At 37.3% G+C, this 23,188-nt stretch overlaps 1 protein-coding gene across 1 annotated transcript; it reads right to left on the bottom strand.

Moving 5' to 3' along the window:
• Positions 1-8,860: 8,860 nt before the first annotated feature.
• On the bottom strand, positions 8,861-23,089 carry TRIP13 (thyroid hormone receptor interactor 13). The gene is made up of 14 exons (XM_076330688.1): positions 22,949-23,089; positions 22,593-22,695; positions 20,810-20,975; positions 20,381-20,510; positions 19,084-19,139; positions 16,432-16,522; positions 14,841-14,913; positions 13,796-13,859; positions 13,455-13,541; positions 12,530-12,636; positions 11,330-11,483; positions 11,039-11,151; positions 9,687-9,756; positions 8,861-9,125 (listed from the first exon to the last, which is right to left on the bottom strand). Exons 2-14 carry the CDS (start codon positions 22,682-22,684, stop codon positions 9,030-9,032), a joined length of 1,299 nt encoding a protein of 432 aa, XP_076186803.1. The 5' UTR covers positions 22,685-22,695; positions 22,949-23,089; the 3' UTR covers positions 8,861-9,029.
• Positions 23,090-23,188: the final 99 nt, after the last annotated feature.

Genomic DNA, 23,188 nt, shown 5'->3' on the forward strand with positions numbered 1-23,188 from the left:
AGCTTCTGATGACACCCCTTTTCTTATCAGTCCTGGTGTCTGCTTTGCATAATTCCTTGGGTTGCTAGAATTCCTTGGGCATAATTCCTTGGGTTTCCTAGAAAGCTCAAGAAAATATTTTTTGTTTGTTTTTTTAAGATTTCAGTTCAGCCATGTTTATACGCCTTTGGGGAGAAGAAATGTTATCGAAGTTCCTTTTATCATATTTTATTTTTCAAGGCTGCAGACCTTGGTATTCCTAGAAACTGAATTTTAACTCGGCACCTAAGTGGTGGTACCACAGGTGCTTAAACACTGAAATAAGGCCATACAACTTATCTGGTAACGTCAGAAGGGACGTACAGTGAGGTAATTCAAGAAACAGAAAGCAACAAAAGCAATACAATTAAGTCAATAGTTGGAAACACACCTTAGCTTCTCTGTGCACACATGACAATTCTTCTGTTGTCATTTATTTAGATTCCATTAGAAACTCAAGCCTTCCCTGGGTTAAGTGGAAGAGGAGCAGGCAGAGCAGCTCAGACAAGATGTTTTACAGCAAATGTGTTAATTAGACAAAACAGCTGCTTAAAAAAAATCTACTACAAGAAAACTCTTTTAGGCAGTCACAGTCTTTGGATCTATGTCCTTTAAAAACCTAACTTTGGCACCAGACTTTAAGCACAGAAGTAGTCTCCTGCACCCCTGAGGAACTCAAGCAAAGGACTGTACTGAAGTACTCCAGATAAATGCTTTTCTGAATTAGAACCTGTCAAAAGTTTTTTCGAATGTTCCCAAGTCATCAACCCTTTCTACTTTAAAGCTGCTTGCCAACACTCTATAACCCACCCACAGATGTTTATTTCACCAGATCACCAGATGAGTCCACAGGCTCTATCTGAATAGAATATGTCAGCTGAAGGATAAACCATATCTTCATTAGTGCAGGTGATGTGTATTTGCCCAAGCAACACGAAGTTAGTTTTTAGGAGTATTTTATGTATATTTATAGACTAGACAGAGTTTAAAGCCAAGATTATAAAAAAACCCCAGCTTTATACCAATAAAATGTAGTTAAGAAAATAATTGCTAGAATTGGAAACAGTCACAAAAAATTAAGCGATACTACACCTTAATAAGCAGCTAAATACTTGAGTTCAGTTTCAAAGTCTGTTCTATATGTCATTCAGCTGGTAGAGTTGACAGGATAATCTTACAGCCATCAGATCTGGGGCCTGCTTTCTTAGACAAACTTTGTCCTGTAGACAGCTTTTCTCTGAGTGGGAAACATTAGCTGGGACATCGCTCCCCTTTAGGTGCATTTCTACTTATGGTAGGTCCCAGCAATTGTATTTGTGCAGTAAGTGTGTTGAAAATATCAACCTTTAGAATGAGTTTAATTAAAATGTTTAACAAAGTAATTTGATGACTTCCCAGTCCTCAAAAGAAAGGCTGTTCTTCCAGGGTTAGTCTTTACTCTGAAAAAAATGTTTTGGAAGCAAAATCTCTTATTGGACAGAGACTGCCAGCACAAGAGGTTGCCAATAAACAACCTACTCAGGTGCTTTTCTAGCAAAACTGAGAAAAGCCTAAGCACCTTCAAGTGGCCACCTCTTTTGGTAGCCCTGCTGAGAGAGGCCAAGTATGGTGCAGCATAAATGAGGTCTTAATGGCTCTTCTTTCCTCTTCATGATTCTCCTTTCTTAGTGACTCTGATTGAAGAGCTGCAGTGGAAAAGTGCAGGGAAGCTTCAAGCTACCTCTGGCTCTTACATCCTTTCCATGGACCAAGCCTGATCCCAAAGCCTTCTGAAATCAAAAGAAAGACCTAAGCCTTGCGGTGACATTAAGGGTCTTTCAATCACACTGAAGAAGAGGTATTTGTTATTCCAGACAAGATTGGTTGGCACTTCTCACCACCAGTAAACTATTTAAAAAAAATATCCTACTCTTTGAAGCATGTATGGAAATGGCCAGTAAGTCTCTAACAGTCTGAAATACACATAAAGGTAAGAGCTACTGTAGCTGGTTTATTTGTATCTACCTGTAATTATAAGCTCAGTTTTACATTGAAACATAGCAAGCTGCTGTCTATATGTAATGTCAAGACATTAGAAAAAACGGGATTCTTCAGTTTTGTTGATAGCAGATGGTAAAAATCAGACAGGCCTATAGCTGAGTGGCCTAGGTTTGTGTTTTGCTCTGCTTTATGCATGGCCCCCAAGCTGTGGTGCTCACATCATGGTTTGACACAAGGCCCACATGTTTGCAGGTGCATTTAAGATGATGCTGAGCTCTGTTCAAGTGAGAAATTGCCAGTCCACAGTCCCTCAAGCAGAATTTGCTGTGATGATCCTGAGCCAGAATGAAAACAGCAGCATGCTCCTCCAGATCGTTTTGAATAGGAGCGCAACTGTGTTGTTTTAGGATGAGGGCCCTCCCTGGGAGCAGAGTGATTTTTGACAGCTTCACACCTGGATTGCTAAGGAGGCTGAGTGCCAGCCTAGTGTTATTCCTACAAGATTACCAACTGGAGTAAGGCAACTGCACTGATTAATAATTACCTCAGATGGATTAATCTGATGATCATTCTCTCTAGCAGCAAAAATCCTTAAAGACTTTTCCATGACAGCTCTTTGCTGCTTCTTCCACAGAGTTCTACAAGTAGTGCACCAGCATAAATGAGGAGATAGCAAACTGCTGCAAGAAATAGGAATGGTCGGCTGGGGATGGAAACTTAAAGCATGTTTGCAATCAGAGAATATGCAGCATAATGCTATTGCTTGAGATTATGTAAAATGGAATTCCAGAGCAAATTACTGTACAAATATTTCTAATGACTACAGCTTATTTCTATACCATAACAAAATAAATTAAGGGGAAAGGGAAGTTGCTTGGAAAACAGCGTGCTGCCCAGTCTAGCTTGCTGCACAGTGCTGAGTACATTTTGATCTAGCCTCAATAGAAAGGTAGCGCAGAAGATGGCAATAGTCAAATAGAAAACAAAGAAAAAGTCAGAAAAAAATCAAATGTCATTTAAAAAGGATGCAAAAAACCCCCAAACATGTTTTCCTACACAAATTTAGGAAATCTAGGAAATAATATAGAGTAACTGGAATGCCTACTTTTAAATGAGAATATTGGTAAATAGACAGGTCAAGAATGAAGAAAAAAAATCAGTGAGAGGACGTAACATCAGAACAAAGTATGCTGGAAAGGCTACTCAAGGAACCCATAAGAGAAGAAACAGTTCTTGACTTGATATTAAAAAGTATACATGATCTGATTCAAAAAGTTACCATCTAAGTTTCTATCTGTAACTGTGACACAGATTGTGACACGACTATGACATGAACCGTGACATAACTGAGACAGGAACTTATATTCGGCAGCACTTCGCAAATGGCAGTTCTTTGCAAACAGTGGCAAACAGCAGCTCTTCATGAAGTGCATCCCTTTGTGAACTGCAGCTCTTCATGAATGCCAGCAAACAGCAGCTCTTTGTGAACAGCAGCTGTTCATGAATGGCAGCTCTTCAGTAGAAAAAAACTTCAGTCAGGGGGGTTTGGTTTGGTTTCTGGCTAATACCAATTCATCCATGCAAGATGTAAATGCCCTCAAGATATAAAACAGCAAAAAAAATGGTTAAGTAGTGTACTGGAATAATCTACCTTACTTTGTGTCACTCCCACCACCATTCTGTGGGGTTTTTTGTTGGTTTTGGGCTAGACTTTGAAATTAATTTCTGGAATTTTACGCCATTAGAAAATTCTGAGTTTTGGATTTGATCCCTTTTCAGACACTATTGTTTTCTTGCTTTCAGCCTTTTGTTATAAATTGAACTCCTTTAAACTACTTGGCTACTTTGAGACCAGCAGCAAGAAAAAAAGACACCCTCTGCTATGGCACTGTCTGTGGTCCCTGCCTGAGTCATGCCATTGTTCATAAGCATGGTAGGTCAAACCAGCAACTGGTTATGAGGAAACATGCTCTATCCAACCTCTACTTACTATGTTAGTGCCTCAAGTATCCATGCAGACTTAGAAAGGAAGAAAACAGATTGCATCCTGCTTTTCGGTTTAAGTTGATCTGCAGCAACGTAAAGGGCAAAAGGTGTTTTCCTATGACTACTAGCATTGTACTCATTTGGGCATTCCACTGGAAATGGTATTTCCCCTACAAACTCATATAGAGATGGTAAAAAGTTGGAAACTTCTTCCCAGAGAGTTTATCTCGGCAGCAGCAGAGAGGAGACTCTATATGGCAGCCTGACTAGTAAAAGACAATGCAGGGTAGTGACAATTAGTGCTAGAAATTCTGTAGAGAAATCATACCACAAAGCATCCTGTCTTTCTGTGGAAGTGGACGAGAGTGGCACAGACCACTCCTGTTCCCTGAATGCGGACAAATAAATATAAGCAAATATTGACTAGTCTATCCTTTGAACACACTTTAGGAGGGCAGATGAATTTAAAATCACAGGTAAGAAAATTGGGGCGACTAAAAGATAAGCAACTTGTCCAGAAATGCATTCAGAGGATGTCATAGCAAAGATGCAAGCAGCAGATTTCTTTACATGGCACAGAACAAATGGCAAAAACAAAAGGAAGGATTATGATTTAAATGTAATTTTTGTTAAGTAAAAGGAGAGAATTATTCCAAACAAAGTATATATTTTGTACTTCTTAATGGACAGAACACCACAGCTTTATATAGAATGCTTTTATTTACTCAAGTCTACCCAGAAAACTTCACTGGACCTTCAGTCATTGTTCTAATAATGTCATTGTTCTAATAAAGGCTCATTATGTATGAAATATAACTTCATCTGGCTTGAAGTTGAACAAAGAAATGCTTCTTTAATGATCTTAATTATCTCTCATATAAACTCAGAGATGATCCTTAGAGAATTCAATGTACCATCATTAAAATTTGTAGACAAAGCTATTTTGTCTCAGACTCAGCATTTTTGACATACAACCCCAGATGCCTGATTTAAAATGCATGCATCTATGTCCTCATTCTTTATCAAATTACCTGACACTTACTTTTTAGCAGACCACATCGACTTTATTCTCTTCAATTCTTACAAACATATAAACATATATAACATATAAATAAATTAAATAAACACGAATCCTCTGTTGATTTCTAGACTCTAACTTGCTTTAAAATTGTCATATTGTTCTCGGTATCTGGCCTTGGCTCTCCTACCTTGGGTTCTCATCGCTTTCTAAACTGAAAATTATAAAGTGCAACACTGCACTGACAGCAAGCCGTGAAAGTAGGATCACTTGAAATGAATTGTGTATTTCCACAGGTCCAAAGTTTTAGACAGTTATTTAACCTTTAAGATTCATTTTAGAAAAATCAGTCTTTGCATAATATCCAGAGTATAAATGGGGTAATAAAAGCCTTCCCTCTTCAACCTCCTCTCCCCCAATTTTTAAAATCATGCCATAGGATCTGGATCAGAAATGAACACTTTCAGCTACTTGGAAAAATGTTATTCACAGAAATATCTCATAAAATAAGCAGTGCTCAGCTTGGCAAAGGGTCTATATTTGCTTTTTGCAAGGAAAAAAAAAAAAGATTTTACTTTGCTATTTCAGGCTTACTTAACTGTTATAAAATCCCACATTCCATGCACTTTAGTGTGCTATGCTGAAAGTCTTTGCCTTCACCAACCAGGCTCAAAATTTCCATCATTTATGCTTATAGTGGCCTAGATCCCAGATATTTTTCTAAACCCACCACCCAATGCATGAGATGGTTAAACTACGGTACAGAATAACTTCTGCCATAGCATGGAAAACTCACTGTTTTTCATCTTTGGATCAAATTCTGCAACAGCTTCTTTTTATTTGGCAAAACATTTTATATCCCAGATTCTCTCTTTCTGTAAGGATAAGCAGAGAAATTCTATGGTGTTACATTACACTACAGATGACATTACATTTTGAAGAGGGATTTTCACTGCAACAAAGTAGGTCTTGTTCGTTAGGGCTTTTGAAACTTTCCGTCAGCATTCCCATTCTCACATGCCTTGCTAAAACTAAAGGATTCACGCTTGCCATCTAGTGGCTTTCAGCAGAATTAGAAGCAATCTGTTAACAAAGTAATTTTTTTTTTGTACTAAAAGATGGTTGTTTTAATTTATGGTTATGTTTGAAAATCAAAAAATTGTTCTGGAATTGTACCTGGAAAAAAGGATTATTCCCTCCATATAACCATTAACTGAACACGTAAAAAACCCAGAGGATTGACACATGGCCACTGAGTCTCCTGTGAAAAGAACAGCCACAGTTACTGCATTTGAGCATGTGATAGACTTGCACTGACTGGGGGAGAAGGTTACTCTGAGGACCCTTCATATCCAATGTGTTCTTCCTTATAGCAGTCCTGGAAGTCTGTAAGACAATCCAAGCAGAGCACAAACATTCTTTCTTTGCCTTCATTAAAATAGTTACCTGTTTGCAAAAAAAGGCTAAATAAGATTCCATGGGGGCCGATAGGACCATCTGTTTCTGTTCTGCAGAAAATGTGCGTACTTCAGAGTAGACGGTCATTAAGTACAAAATAGAAACAGTTCAGCCTAGAACCTCCCAAGCACCCCCTTCCAGCTGAATGGCCTAATCCCTAGGTTGTAGTAAGGCTCCGCATTTTATGTTCTTCGTTTAGTTTCATTTATTTTGTACTCTTGGATATAAAGGAATGTATCTTCAACAAAAGGAGCAGAAAATTCTTCCCTCCAAAACAAATACAACCTGTTTCAAGGTGATTCTCTTCAAAGATTCAAAGTCTTTAGAATCTAAAATTGCGTTGAACTAAAATTCTCAAGAGGAAAAAAAAAAACCCAAAATGCCCATTCTATGCAGGGAATGCAGGGCAGTACTTTCCACACAACTGGAAAACAGGGAGAAATAAGCCTCCCTCATTGTGTGAGTTTTCTTTCTGGAATTACCACCTAAAACAAATCACTCATCAGAATTAGTTAACTAGGATTTTAATAAAAGATTAAACTATTGCCAGCCATAGCACAAATCCATGTATTAGCAAAACTGGACATACTAAAAATGGTCTCTAAATTCTGCTCAACTCTCAAGAATACTAGTGTGGCCTAGTTTGAGTAGAAATACTTAGAATATCTATGAAATGCTAAGAAAAAGGTAAACTACATGGCTGGGGAAAATGACATCATCTCAGATCAAGGACTGAGGAAGGGAGGAAGAGTAAACTGCAGGAACAGCTAGTCTTCGCAGTTTTTATAGCCTTGATACAATCCATGAGTGTACAGAAAGACCAAACAAGCAGTGCTAGTAAGGTCTGCTTTCAAAGCAGAGGAAATGGATATACCTTCAATGAAACATACACAAGAACTTGCAATTTGTGGAGCCTCTACAGTTCTTAAAGAATCTCAAATCTATGCTTTTGCATTACCATGGAAGTACTCCAATATCTATTACATGGATCATCAAGACAGGCACACATAATAATATACAAATGTATTGAATGAATACTCATTTAAGTCTCTAAATCTCTGTACTTTAAAAGCCACAAATCCATTATGGACTAGAGTCTGTATAAAATTTTGCCTTTCAGTAGTCTTCCTATACCTGGCTTTTACAGAAGTGTCTTCCATGTACCAGTATTTCCAAAACAATGATTGTAGGAAAAATAGAGTATACAATTGCAAATGACCGAATTTGGTACAATCTTCTCCCACCCACTCCTCTTCTTTTTTTGGGGGGTGGATAGGGAATAATATTTAGTAAGTTATTTTCAAAAGTAATACAATGAACAGACACTTAGACAGGCTTAACAAAGAGGCTCTCTTTACGTAAGCATAGATGCCATAAAAAAATTTACTAGCACTTGACAAGTTCTGTGCAATTTTTTAACGCACAGTTTATAGTGTTCATCAATAAAAATAGCTCATGACAAAATCTTTCATCTCATGAATGTATAGTACAACATTGATTTAAAAGATACAAACGCTATCATTAAAGTATTTCCAATACCAACAGCTAGGAGGCATGCATTAACTGGGTATCATCAACTTAAATCTCACTATTTTATCTTCATTTAAGTAAAATAAAACTTCTAATCTGGAAACTCCCCTAACATTTCATTCTTTCAGCTGACTGCAGATAAAATACTTGTAAATACAAAAGAAAAAGAAGAGTTGACAGTTTTGTAACCAGTATTATATAGGATATGTATTTACCATATAAAAGTTGACTCTGTTCCTTTAGGAACTGGATGCATACATTTCCTGGCTTTTGCACTACCAAATATTTTTCTCCACAGATGATTTTTAACTTTTATGACATGTTTATAAAACAAAACAAAAGCAAACTTCATGCATTTTAAAGAACATTTCCTACACATTGTAGTTACTCTTTAGTGAGAAAACATGGTCCACTTTAGTTCACGTCCTTGCAACAACACAAAAAAGTAGTAACACAAAATACAATTAAGTAATCTCTTGATTTTAAACTTTCGAATCTGATGTAATTAAAAGAAGTAATACTTGATATTAAATTTCAAGACAGAGATGTCAGTATAAAAGGTCTGGGCCATCACTGAGCACTTTGAATCCTTCCCAGTTTCATGCTTGTTATTTCAGAAGCAATAACAAATAGTGCATTTATGGCAGAAGTATCAGATCCAAAGACTGAACTTCTGTTGCTATTAAAAATATAAAAGAAATCAGAAGTATAAAAACTGATGTATGGATAGAAAGTTAGTGATTAAGAAACAAGGAAGAGAAGTCTGCCCACTTTAATAACTGCAAAAGATGAAAACTGACTTTTAGCAAGAATTTTTTACAATACTCTTATTGGCATTTGAAATAAAGCTTTTGAAAAATACGCTGTAAAATTTCTTAATTGTTTATTAATGAATGTTTTGAAAAACTAGATTAGGCATTCCAGGTTTTTTAAGGTATTGACAATCTATTTTACAGATGCATAGAAGTTGCACAGTTTGTATGAAAAAATATGTAGTTTTCAGTGTTAACAATACCATAAACTATAAAACAGTAGAGTATCACACACAGTCTGCAAGTTTCTTTCTTTCTTCAAATTGTTTATCTACTGCAAGTGAAAGAGCCTGAAGAAACGTTGTCATTGTAACACTGGGGGACTGAAAGTAAGAGAACATTTTGTTAGACACGCTACAGCAATAGGCATACATAATATTTTACATAGAAATCACAGTATTTAGAAGAGAAATATTTGACTTCCGTGTTACAAAATTTTCAAAATGCTACAAAACATAAAACTGCAGGTTTATTTTAAACCAGCTTGCATAGTAAAGTCAAAGTCAAGCTATGCAAAGTCTTGAGTCAATCACTATTACTGTGGATTTGCTTCAAAAAAAGTTTTTTAACAAATTAATATTATTTATAAAGTGGCAGAGGGTTTTCTTTTAGCAAGAAATTACCAGAGAACCAATATCAATGTTCTGTCACAACATTTAATTAAAAGTAGAATGCTGTTGGACACGTCAATCCCACCCGTCTTCTTCAACCTTATTTTAAATTATGGGCAGCACAAAATCGTTTCAGTCTACAAAGCTGCAGAAACAGTGCAATTTAGATTAAAAGGGGGGGTTTAGGCCAAATCTTTTACTTCAGGCAGTGTCCAAATGTCTTCCCACCTGTCTCAAAACAAAACCAAAATAAAATGAATAGAATAAACTTACTTGAATATAAAGTGCATGTGCTAGAAAAGGAAGTTTTCTCAGGACCCGGCCACTAAGACCTTCACTTCTTCTATAGTAAAACAGAGACAAGTGCTGCTTAAATGCTAAATATCCACTGTTAAAGGATTAACTTTCCTTTTTCTGTGATTCTCCCATAAGTTGCTCTAAAAACCCTCAAATCACAGCTCAGCAGGTCACTTGCAGCATGTTTAGCAGAAGCAGGAAGTGAACAGACAACTTCAGCCTATGGGAGGCTATACAGTACAGAAAAGCAAGCAAGGGTACAGAAAGAGCATAGTCACATTTGCCCGCCAAAGCTTACATCGTGCCCTTCACATCACTGTGCCATATCTCATGAATTTGGGGGAACGTCTACACTGAAAGGGTATGGTACAGACATAACCTTCCATCCACTCTTGGAAGGACTTGAAAATTTTGTTTTGAAGGCTGGACCTCACAGCTACTGCCTATCTCCTCCTTCCCACCATTTACAGCTTCCTTTACCTCACCTACTTGATATATGTTTTCTGTCTCCTCCAAGCACCACTCTGTGTATGTAGAACCCAAACCTCTATGCCTGGAAAAACTTACTGGCTTTTATTCCACTCCTCACTGATTAAGGTTGCATATTTCAGAAACAGAAGGAAAACACACTTTCCTGACTTTATGAATGTTATTTTATTTTGTTCCATAGGGACCAGCACTTTGGAAAAAAAATATTGCTTGATATTGTGAACATCATTTTTATTGTTTCAAGTACTGTTATGCTGCAGTGAAAGACTCTTTGCTCCACTAGCATACTCAGCAAATCATAACACACTCCATTTACACTTCACTCCTTTCCCCTTTGCTTCTGTCCACTTGTATCTCCACGCTAAAAACTGATTTAGTAGATTGCAAGACATTCCAAGACGCTTTTTTAGCAGGAACTATGGCCAATGCTACTTCCGCTAAACTGCATTACAATTTACAATAACCACTGAAACCTAAGGCATCTCACTAATCCAGCCAGCAATTTGTCAAGAAGACTTCAAAGGACAGAGCAGAAACCAGAAGCAGTATTAAGCCAAGCCAGATCTGAGACTAAGAAAAGTTGGCAAATCCTGCTCACTTCCACTTTTTGTCCCCTAGTGCTTTTGCACTAACCCTAACAGAAAAACATCAAGATGTTTCAGAACTCTAGCTGTTATGAAATTCAATTACTTTTATACATCATTCCATAACTCATTATATATACACATATATACACACAAACACATATATACATGTGTATACATATGTGTATATATACATACACATACATACATATATATGTGTATATATATCTAAAATGTAGAATTTCAGAATCTTACCTTGAGATTTCTTTTAGTACAAGGCTTAATCTTGACACATTATTTTCTACGAAGCCTATCATCTCTAGCTCTCTGAGTGTCAGGAGCTGTTGTCGAGGATATATTATTTGACACTAGAAAGAAGAGTTATACACTGTTGTATGAAAAACTTAAATACATTCAAAATTAAATTCTACAGTAAGAGTGGTAATACAGAGAAGGAATGAAATTTGTGTATTATTTAGCAAGTACGATTAAAATGTCAAATTTATTAAAATAGGACATTTTACAGTCTTGCTTTCAAAATATTACCTTCATTAGTTCTTCCAAGCAAGAAAGATATATTCTAAATATTGCTGCAGTGGATGGAGGTCCAATGTATTGCTTTATGTCAGCCCTGTCTACAAAGGCCATGTCAATTTTCTCCGTAATATTTGAAGTAGTCAGGATAACTACATTGGGATACCTTCAAGATAAAAGCAGATTTTTAGGTCACATGTACAAGAATTATCTCCTTTTGCGACGGGCAAATTGATGCCTTCCTTCTTATAACTCAAGCCATTTCATGCAATAAGCAGTCACATTATTCTTGTCAGCCAGCAATGACATTAAATGATCTGAAGCTCTTGGCCAGTTATCAACAATCTATTTCCATGCATAGTCTCTTTCTTTCAGCTGTTTCTCAAGTGTCCATAGTTTCTCTAACCCTAGATTACATTAACTATCTAGAGCCTACTGGCATAGTTTCTGCCAGAAAAAAAGAAAGATTATGAAAAGAAGACTCGTAAATTTGAACCTTTAATCTACACGTTTTCCATTTCAATTCAGTAGAAAGTACATAGTTTAACTGGCAATGTGACACATTCTAACCGCAGATGACATTAGAGCGAGCTTAAAAGAGAAGTAACATCTGCTCGCTCTAAGAAATTTTGAAAGAACATTCTTAACCATAGCTATTTTTAGATGAAGCCTGTGAACTTTTGTGTATGAATAAGCCACTTACCTTTAATTAGCCACAAGACAGGGCCAAATACTAGCGCACCTTTCTTTCTGTGAACAGAGCCAAGTACGCCCATAAAGGGCAGGGAAGTGGCAGGAATAAAACAAGAGATGGTATGCTGCACTAAATCCAGCACACAAAGTGGGCCAAGCATCATTAATGATTGCTTCTAAGCTATGTATTTTGCAAGTCTGTTTTAGATTGACATACAGAAGCTGTAAATAATGAACGAATTCTTCGTTGATCTTATTTTTTGTCTCTCCAAGCAGATATCATGACCATCTGTCCTGTATCTCTCCCTATCTTTAAAGGAAGTATACCGTCTGTAGATTTGATTGTTCACTCAGTTACATGCAAAATATTCTGTTGGATTACTCTTTTCACAATTAGCACCATTAACAAAGAATAGTTCACTAACCAATTTGGTTTAGTATTCCAAGTAGGAATTAAGATTTAGCAGGAACGCTGAAATTGTCCATTACCTTTTGCTGTTGCAATAATATGAGTTTTACCTTTTAATCTGATCTATTTGTGTCAGTACAGCATTCACCACACGAATAGCATCTGAAGGCTCTGTGCCTGCCTTGAAGGCACTGCGGGCTGCCGTGAGGCTTTCCACCTACAAAAAAACAAACCAACCAACCAACCAAAAAAACAACAAAAAACCCCACCGAACACCAGAAAAACCCATAAAAGATTGCACATTTGGAGTGCTGGCAGCGAGCAAATAACCCAAACAATACACCTTCAGATCCTTGTGTCTGCTATCTAAAACTTCATCTTCAAAATCTTTTGTTAAGTAGGAATTTACAGGGAGAGGGAAAGGAATGTCAAGGAAGCAAAGTGTACGAGTGAAATTCCTGTTTAGACAGCAGAACGGAGGCTGGTTTTCATTTCAATTAAATTTCAGAGGCAGCAGGGACACACAGACCCCCCCGCCCCCAAATAATGAATACATTAAATTTAGAATGAGCTTCCCCATAGGAACTCCAATATAACAAAGCTAATAAGGTACATACTTACTAAGTTGCATATGTATGCAAGTCTGAAGAGAATCTAGACAATGAACTGAACCATAATAATGCTTTTTTAGAGCTTTACAACATACATAAGAGCACAATTAATACAAATGTAGGCTACTTTGAAGTTTAAAACAATACTCCACTTGTAAACACGCAGAAGCAAGGGAAGTTCCAGCAAGAAAGGTTTTGCTTCATTTTCAACTGGAATTTGCCTGCTAAATCACACTGTGTTCCTCCCAAATCTCTCAAATCTGCAGCAGTCAAGATTAAAATTCGCTCTTCTGCACAAAGTTACATAACTTAGAAAAAAGGCATAAAGATACTTTTATTGTTCTTTACAAATGAACATTATCACAGTTCCCTCCCATCAATTTACTTTCTGCTAAATTTTACATCAATGCTATTAGAATCATACCTCATCAATCAGTACAAATACAAGAGCATCTTTGTCATCAATTAACTCTTGAATCTTCTGGAACATCTTGGTTACAAGCTTGCCACTCTAGAAAGACACCATATGCATATGTTTAACTATTTCCTTATCACACAACTTTCCAAGCCTTACCATATTTAAAGCTGGAAATACCTGTTTTTTAAAGTAACTTTCTAATATAGCTTCTATTTAAGTGTTCTCAAACACATTAATTATTCTGAGTAATCTTTGGTGCACACACTTATTTTATGAAACAAGCTCAACAGAAACTTAGTTGTAATTACTAAAACACAGTCTACTTAATTAGCTACATCAATACATACCTCAGAAAACCATTTCGAGAAAAGGCTATGGCTGTTTATCTCAATTAACTGTCCATACCTATACCTAAAGTATGAAAGGAAAAAGAAGTATCAACTCTATTGTAAATAGAAGTCAGTGATATCATTAACTTCCGTAAGACTCATTCCCTCCATTTCAACTCTGGAATTCTGTGAATTAGTACTTTAAATTACTTACTTTTCAAAACATAATACCTGTTTGGAGTTTAATTGTCATTTCCAGAAACGTGCCTCACTAGAATTCTTTATATTAAATTGCTATCAGAATTCCTTCATTAGAACAGGTGCTATTTAAATATAGTTTAAGTAACAGTTACCATGCTAATGGCCTCATTCTTCTGTTTGTGTAAGACTTTGTTCAGTATAGAAAGAACACATATAAAAGCATGAAGCTTATTTTCATAGCTCTGCATGTATATCCTTAGGACAAAATATCTCAACCACACATCATATAGCCCATGTTTATCACAAATTCAGCTTGGGCTAGAGTCAGATCACTGCAATAATTACACATTAATGTTACACCTAGTATTTTATATAACTTTTTTTTTAATATAAATTTGTGAAGTTGCTGTGAAGTTTAAGGCTAAGTCCTATTACTTGTCTGATGTACAGACTGACCTCTGCAGACTGTGGCATTCAGACAATCCAAGTACAAAATAAATTGGGTACAAAGTCACTACCTATTAAAAACAGGCTTTCTTGAACATGAAGATACAAATAGCAGGCTTGATACTCTGTGATCCTTTGCACTTTAATATTCATTGATGTACAATGTGAGCATAAACAAATGACTATATCGCCACTGGAATTAATTTTACATACCTGGGCACAAATAATTATGCATTTTAAAAGGCATTAAAATATCTTAACCAGTCTATCAGATCAATTTTACTGCTAGCCAGGTGCACTATAAAAGAACTATGAATGTTAGCACTTGGCACCAGTAACTTGAAATCAAATACTAAATATCTTTGGGCTACTGAACAATAGTAAACTAAGGTGAAAAATTTCCAAAAATGATCACCTGTATGACAGTCGAATTGTCAGCTTCTGAGCCAATGCTTTACAGAGAGAGGTTTTCCCAGTTCCAGGAGGGCCTGATTTGAAATCAAATCCATACATTACACAGAATCTGCATCAGATTGTTAATGACATGTAACATCCTTTTAACTACTGTATTTCATTACAGCACTAATTGTAGAATAAAAACACAGTAGACAATTATAGTGAACACCAGGGTATTTTGAGAAGATTGCTTACTTCACTACAGTCCTAGAGCTGAGCTTTGAATTTATGTAATTTTCAATTAGTATAGTTAGTGTAATAGTTTGTATGCAGACACCATAAAGTTAAAATACTCAACAGTCACAGAAGCAAAGCGTATCACCCTAGCAGGGCTTATGCTTATTAGCATTCTCAAAAATCAGTGCTATGCTTAAACTTACATATTCCTGAAACGTACTCTTCTAACATGCAAAACAGAAACACATCATGCCCAGTTTGATCAGCTGTCCACTTCCCAGAAAACTTTACCTTGGGGCAACCCAGAGCATCTTAGGAAGTACGCTCTGGGACAAACCTTTTGGATCTGGCTTGACACCCTATGGAAAAGCCACACAGACTTTCTCCAAACAGACAAGTACAAGCATAGTTAAACAGAGTATGAATGTAGGGAAGATGTGTGGGTGCTAAACGAGCTGATAACATCAACCAGATGACAGTACTTTCATTCAAAGTCAGTACTGCTGTTATAGCATAAATGTATTTTGCACTACAACAGTTGTAGATTGCCCAGTATTAACTTCTTTGTGATCACAATAAGGAGCTCATTACTAAAATTAAATATATCTATCATATTGTAAATAGTCTGAAATAGTTTTCCAAACAAAAACATCCTGCAGCTTCTAAACTGATAAATAGTTATAACTTAAGTATAATTAACACTCATAACATACATTTCCACTATGACCTTTTATTTTTGAATACCAGTCTTTATGACAAAATTGTTATTAATCAATAGCAAGCTGCCTTTTGCAAGAAAATGGATTCAGCTGATGTTAATCTCATTTATGGTATAGCCTCCACAGTAATCTGGGACTGACTGAAGATTACGGCTTCACTGAAATAGTAATAACTAAATTAGTGAGAGTACTGCCTTCATACTTGGCAACAGAACACACAGTGTTAATAACAACACACAGATTGATTTCCCAGTTTCCTCAAAAGTTTTTATAAAGCCATAACTAACAATTTTTTTAATACTGCAATAGAACTGTAACTAATATATGGCTCCTAATGTCCTCAGTATCTGCATTATTTTTGCACTTTATACAAAGACAACAATAGTATCACTTAAAAATGAAAATTAAAAAAACAACCATTGTCCATGTATTATACATTATAGAATTTAAATTCCTGCAAAACATAGTACATGTGAACACTGATTTGATTCTGACATTACATTTCATCTAAATTTGTATTATAGAGAGAATACTTCTCTGCTGCTTTTGGATCATCTAATTTCACTACACAGAAGTGCAATACAAGTTTTTCCAGAAGGAAAGTATAAACAGATGGCCAATGAATCTACTTGGTTTAAGACAGATCATTTTTACCATGCAGCAAAACAACTCTGTTCCATGATATCAGGTTGCTGTCAACGTTTTTGTCAGAAAATAGTAACGTTGTCGTCACATAATCAAGTAACTAATTGAAGAGAAGAAAAAGAGAAACACAAATAAGAGACATATCAGCAAATACAACTACAAATAGAAGCAATCTCCTAATTACGTCTATTGTGTACTCTTCACAAAAAAAAAAAAATTGGGCTCATGTCTTTTAGTCATAGGCAAATTTTCTTTCTGCAACGGTTGGAAATTCATTTCCTTCCTGCCCTCAGGGAAAAGAATAGCATGTACTGGGCACAGATAGAGTTCCAGAACTTTTACATGAATAAATGAAATGCTTTAAGAAAGTGAGATTATTTTCATTTTCCATCGTCCCACTTACAGTGTGTCTTTAAAACACAAGCTGCCCAAGCACAGAGAGTCAAAGACTCAAATTCCAGGTCCTGTTTAGATGTTGTACAGCTATACATTTGTTCAGATTGTTGTAGTCCACCCACCAAACAAAGCATTCCTGTCACATTTTAGTTCCTTTCTACTGAAGCATTTGCATCAGCGACTGCAAGGAATTTGTAGATTGGTTATCCTTCCAAATAAGGGAAGTTGCACGTACTTCCCTGAATGCTTGCTTCTAAAAATAATGCTACTTCATTTTAGAATTATCTAGAATTAGTAAGTAGAGAACTCTCACAACAAAATGAATATTCACCTTAGAATAGTGAATCTAAACTGATTTTTACCTATAACACCTGATACCATATTATTTTCTGTTGCTGTTACCTGTAATGTGATTTTGATCCATATGTGTTAATAGGACAATAGTATTCCTGCAATATCTCATGCCCAAGATGGAGCAATTATGCAACAACAAAAAACCTGAACTTCATCCAGCATGTTTTTCAATATTATATCGACACTGTACTATTTTGAAAATTCACAGCAACCACTTCAGAGTCTGTAGAACCCAACCGTACCCAGCCAGTTCCATGGTTTAAAGAATGAACATTGATCACAATTACTTTTACAGAAGTTAAGTAGTTCTAGTTTTAGTCATTAAAAGCTACCACTTCTTTCTACCAACATACACTTAGAGTCAACAGTGATCAACTTGCTGTTATTTAGTACATCAGTAAGTCTAATTAAATAGTCCTGTCATTTCACAGATTATTTGGAAAGCAGTTCCATAAATGAGACAAACAATGTGTTAATTGATGTTTACCTTATAAATGAAGAAGTACAATCACTGGAATCTTTTGCTTTACTATAGATGGTTATAAAGACTTAAGTGAGAATACTGTATCTATGGTATTATAAACAAGCTAATGAATTAGTTATTTGTGTCCAAAAACTTCAGGTGAAAGTGTATTTTTTTTTAACAAGCATGATAAACATCTTAATGAGAGCAACTGAATTGAATCACATCACAATTACTAAATTTCAGATTATAGAATTACAGTTCTACAAGCTCTGGCAGTTATCATCGCAACCATTGATGAATGCACAGAATCTTCAAACTAGAAAACAACCCCATGGAATTGTTTTGTTTCTTCTGAATGTCTTACCAACATTCAAGTGGGAGCACACTCACTCTAGTCCAATCATTCAACGTGCATTTGTATGAACAGTAATAGTGCTGGCTAACATTACTGCTAAACCAATGAATTGTCTAGCTGCTGCCAGAAACACACAGTTAAAATCCCATTCCCTTCCACCTAGCCTGCACCCACCACTTCTGTTAGATGACCATTAGCTCTGGTCACAGTGGACCAATTAACGGGACAAAACCAGGTGGAAATTAGCCTATCACACAATAAGTTGAACACTTTTAGTGATTTAGTTTCCTCAGTTAGTTTACTGCAAGGTAACAAGAGTGCCAGTAGAAGGGAAGCACTGCAAGTACAGCTGACAGCAACACACTTCTCTTTTAGCAATAGCAAGCCACCAAAATTGCCTTATCATTAAAAAAAACCCACACCAAAGTCACAACAGATCTTTTGGGACCTTCACAATGGAGAAATAGAGAACTGATTTCAAAGAATGCTGTGTACATTTTTTCTAAGCCTCTGAAGTTATTTTTTTCCACCAATTTTCTTCTCCCCTTCTAGAAAAACATGCAATTAATGAGCCTTAAAACAAGGTGGAGTATTTTAATAAAGTGAATTTCTACCCTGTTCTACAGAATATTCATTGTTTTTTTCACTCAGGCTGATGAATATATCTAAAGAAAAAGTGAAAATCTTCTGAGAAGTTTTAAGTTGCTACCAAAACAACACCTCCAGCTGTTAAACTTCTGATTTCTGTAAAATAAACCAATGCATATGAAGAAATTCTTCATAATTTGTGACATGAGCATCACTGAACCCAGTTTCACAGGGAAACTGAGATGTTTTGCAAAGCTGATTTCACAGGAGTACATATTGATATATGTCTGAGATATGATGTTTAATCTCAAAACGTCAGCTCTGCCTTCTTTTGTTAAGTGTACATCAGAGAAGTATGTAACTATCAAAAATTATATAGAGATTTTTTGAGCTGGTGATTTCCAAATAAATTCTCCATGGGATGCAGCAAACTTCAAATAGGCTACATTTCAACTCTTACTTCTCCTCAAGCAATTTTAATTGTTATTCATTTTCAACTTACGTGTGATTTTACTTCAGTGTCATATATAAGACTTTCCCAAAGGCCATGGAATTCAGCTGCAAAAGCAATGTATTATATACTTGTTTAGGATAAACCCATCTGGGAACTTGTAATCTACCATTGCAGCACAAAGCAGTTTTCAAATAATCCTTAATTTTAGTTGAGAATAAAGAACAGATATACGAGAGCAATTAAAATATATGGAAAAAACCATGAGAGTTATTTTTCTCAAAATGCAAACACTACTTTCTAACAGACAAATTCAGCAGTTTCACAACTTCTGTTTCCTTAAATAATTGCGAGGAGAAATTAATCTTCTTAATTTCTTAACATGAAAGAAAAAATATCATTCTTTCCACTCTCAATAGGGGATGGACCTACATTTCCCCAAGATAGAGAGCTATGAAAAGTTGGGGTGGGAGGAGGGTTCTGAGCCAAATTTTATCATTCAGCTTTTTTTTTATTTTTAAACATCAGCATGTAAAGGACAAAAAAAAGCATGTAGCTGAATAACACATAAACAACTAAAGTTGTGATTTGGGTATCAATCTTTTCTAGCACTTAGTTTCTAGCTTTGAGCAAAAAAAAAAGACTGAACAATTATAAAACAGGAATAATGTCAAAGTATCAGACTGAATTCTTCCCGAATAGTTAGATAGTTAGGTTTTTCACAACATGGAAAGAGCAAGAAACATCTCAGAATCAGTCTCTTTGAGCTTAAGCTCACACCTGTACTTCTCTTTCCAGGCACAGAATCAAACTTCCCCAAGCGCAAGATAGTAACAGGCACGCCACGCTCTATTGCAGAGCAAAGCCTTATTCTTCTTTTCAGAAGACACTCTGAGGACTCTTAATCTCTTTAGTTTGTTTGTTTGTTCCAAATATAAGAGCAGCACTGTCTTGGGGGCTGGAAGCCAGCAGTGGGCTCTGGAAAATGAATGTTTAAACTGATGAGTTTCTTGTGGGTCTCCAAATAAAAATTTGGAATGCAGCTTGTGGGGTTAAAAATGTGCATGCTTCTGATTATGACTATACATTTTATTCCACAAGACCAGTTACTTTCACCCATCCACAAGTATTACAGAAATAAATGACGTGTTGTGGAATCACCTGCAGTAGTTCAGTCAAAACCATAAAGAAGAAAGTCCAAATATATTGGTTCCATCAACAAAGGACAAAGTTAAACAATATATACAAATAACACCTTTAACAGGTAACCCTATAAACACTTTTAGCCTCTCCAAATTTTTCTTTCATTGTAATTGCTCTAGACATCCCAGAAATATCACATGGGTACCTGCTGGTAGCACCCAGTGGTTAGCTGCAATGATATCCTCATTCTCTTCTTCTAGGTTTTCAGAGCTTGGTCCTTCTTCATTCAGATGAAAAATATGAAGAGAAAGACTGCTTTTGCTCAAGTCAATAGGCTAGAATGGACATAAAAAGACTTTTAATACATCGTATTTCTCATTCAAAGCTAATTAGAAGAAAGTTACAGTTCTCAGCTGGCACTCAGTTTTGAAGCCTACTACTTCTCTTTCAGACCTTACTAAGGGGTGTAGGCCCAAAAACTTAGCCACCTTTTCCTGGTTATACCAGTCGGCCTAATAAAAGATACTACATCATCCTATAGACCTCGTCTTGCTTATGTCCTCAGGCTATCACTAGTCTACCTACAACTAGTTCACAGGCATATGAAGAGCTGTACATTCTTGACTGTGAATACCTGTCTGTCTTTCAGTTTCAGCTCCGTATCCACAATTGACACAGACTGGACATTGCTGTTAAGGAAACTATCATCAAACTCTGTCCACTTGTAATCACCAAACACGATGTTGTGTCTGTTCAACAGCTTTAAGACACTCATCCTGATATCTTCTTTCTTGGCCACACTAACAAGAAAGAAAGAGCATTATTTATGGCATTGACATTTATAGGAAGTATGAACTAATATCAGTGCTTTATTTCATACACTAAGCCTACATAGAAGACAGCTTCCATCTCACAAAAAAACCCCAAAAACAAAAAACCAAAAAATCTCCCAAACAAACCACCCCCAAAAAACCAACCCACACAAAAAAACCCAAAACCCACTCAACCCCCCCCTAACATTCTGCAGAAAAAAACTCTATCAAATTCAGTTCATTTGCAAAAGCAACAAGTGTGATACTTGTTTTTAATTTGTGCATTAAAAGACACAAGCCAAAGAATACTATTTGCTCTGTTTGCAGTCATATCAGAGGACATGGAATGACACAGCTAGATTTCAAGAATGGAAATCAGTTATGCAATCTGACTGTGTTTCACTAGGAAAACCAGGAAAACTCATAGCCAAGCTACTAGACCGAATTTGGTACTTGGCTTGGAAGCTCTATTATGCTTTTACGTCTGAGGACAGCTGATACCTCAGGATGGGGATATGCTATAAGGAGAATTCCAGTAGAAGAGACAAAAACTACAGGAAAAGCAATACCATTTTAAGATTTCAGAAAGGCTTTAACTTAATTTTGCAATTTCAGTGATACATCCCCAGTGCAAATTCCCAGTTCCTTGTCTTTTTAAGTCTGACAAAAAGAGAGCAGTGGATATTTTGCACCTTGACTTTAGCAACACCTTGGACATACTCTTCCATAGTATCCAGATAGCCAAATCAGTAAGATAAGGACTGGATAAATGGACAAGAAGGTGGCTGGACTGTCCAGCTCAAAGGGTTGTGATTAGTAGTACAAAGACTAAGCAGAGTTGCCAGTAAGTCAGGCAGGGAAAGGTGGGGTGGTGCTGTCAATATTGTGAACAACACTGTTTTTACATCTTCATTTACACTCTGGACAACGGGATGGAAAGCAACTGCAGCAAGTTTACAAATAACACCAAAGCAGGGAGAGCTGTCAATATACTATTGGCAGGGCTGCCACTCAGAGGGACCTCTGCAGGTTGGAGATATGGTTTGACAGGAACCTCTTGAAGTTCAACAAAAGTAAATGCGAAATCCTGTCTCTCCACCTACTGCCCAGACAACAATACGGACCAGAGGCCAACTGGATGAAAAGCAGTTTTGCAGAAAAGGACACAGGGGTACTGGTGGACAAGCTGGCAATGAGTCAGCAGTGTGCCCCTGCTACAAATAAAGCCAACCTTATTTTAGGCTGTGCTAGCAAGAGTGCAAACGTTAGGGAAAGTGATTCTTTCCATCTACTGGCTGTTTGTGAGACCACACCTGGAGTACTGTGTGCAGTTTTGGGCTCTGCTGTACAAGAGACAACGATATACTGGAGCAAGTCCAGAATATGGCCACCAACTTGATTATGAGACTGGATCACATGATGCACAAGGAGAAGCTGAGAGAAATGGGTTCGTTTGACCTGAGAAGACACACCTGCGTGGAAACTCATGGGAGAATATAGAGAAGGCAGAGCAGAGTGCTGTGCACTTTTCTACAAGAGCACGCAGCACAAGGACAAAAGGCAACAGACACAAGTTGCAGCAAGTAAAGTTCTGATCAGAGAGACCTGCTTGATTTCTGATGAACTTCCACATGCACTTGAACGTTGTCGCATACGTTTGGGAGCGCTTGCTTCAAATCCCCAGCGGCTTCGTCCATCCTTCTCGCTCCTAGGGGGAAAGCAACACCAAGGAGAAGGAGGCTTTCAGCAACCGTTATACGCCAACGGCACAACCGGTCCTTCCCGGCACGACAGACACCGCGCCCCGTCCACGTGCACCCCGTCCATCGCGGGGACGGGCACTTCCCTCCCCTCCTCGGGAGAGGGCGACGCCAGCCACGGAACGCATCGCGAGCGCAGTCGCGCGCACGGGCGGCCCGCTCCTCCCCCCGCGGGCCTCCACGGTGGGGACCGCACATCACCTCACGCCAGACGCGGCCCCGAGGACGGCGCGCTGCGAGCGGGGGACACAGGTCCGCCCGGCGGGCGGAAGGACCGAGCAGCTCCTCTGTCCCCTCAGCACCCTGACTGCTGCGAGGGCTGCGCCTCCGCCGCACAAAGAGCGGGAAGAGAACCCGACGCGCCGGAACACCGCTACCGCCTTTTTGTAAAAGGCGGGCTGGCGAGCGGAGGTCCGGCCCTCCCCCCTTGACCTGGATCTT

Source organism: Aptenodytes patagonicus, chromosome 2 (assembly GCF_965638725.1).
Source record: "Aptenodytes patagonicus chromosome 2, bAptPat1.pri.cur, whole genome shotgun sequence".
NCBI lineage: Eukaryota > Metazoa > Chordata > Aves > Sphenisciformes > Spheniscidae > Aptenodytes > Aptenodytes patagonicus.

Coding starts and splice junctions, on each gene's coding strand:
- TRIP13 (XM_076330688.1), bottom strand. CDS start 22,684: ATGGACGAAGCCGCTGGGGATTTGAAGCAAGCGCTCCCAAACGTATGC. Junction 20,976..22,592: donor GTTCATCAGAAATCAAGCAG/GTCTCTCTGATC, acceptor CTTTCTTGTTAG/TGTGGCCAAGAAAGAAGATA. Junction 19,140..20,380: donor CCACTGGGTGCTACCAGCAG/GTACCCATGTGA, acceptor TTGCTTTTGCAG/CTGAATTCCATGGCCTTTGG.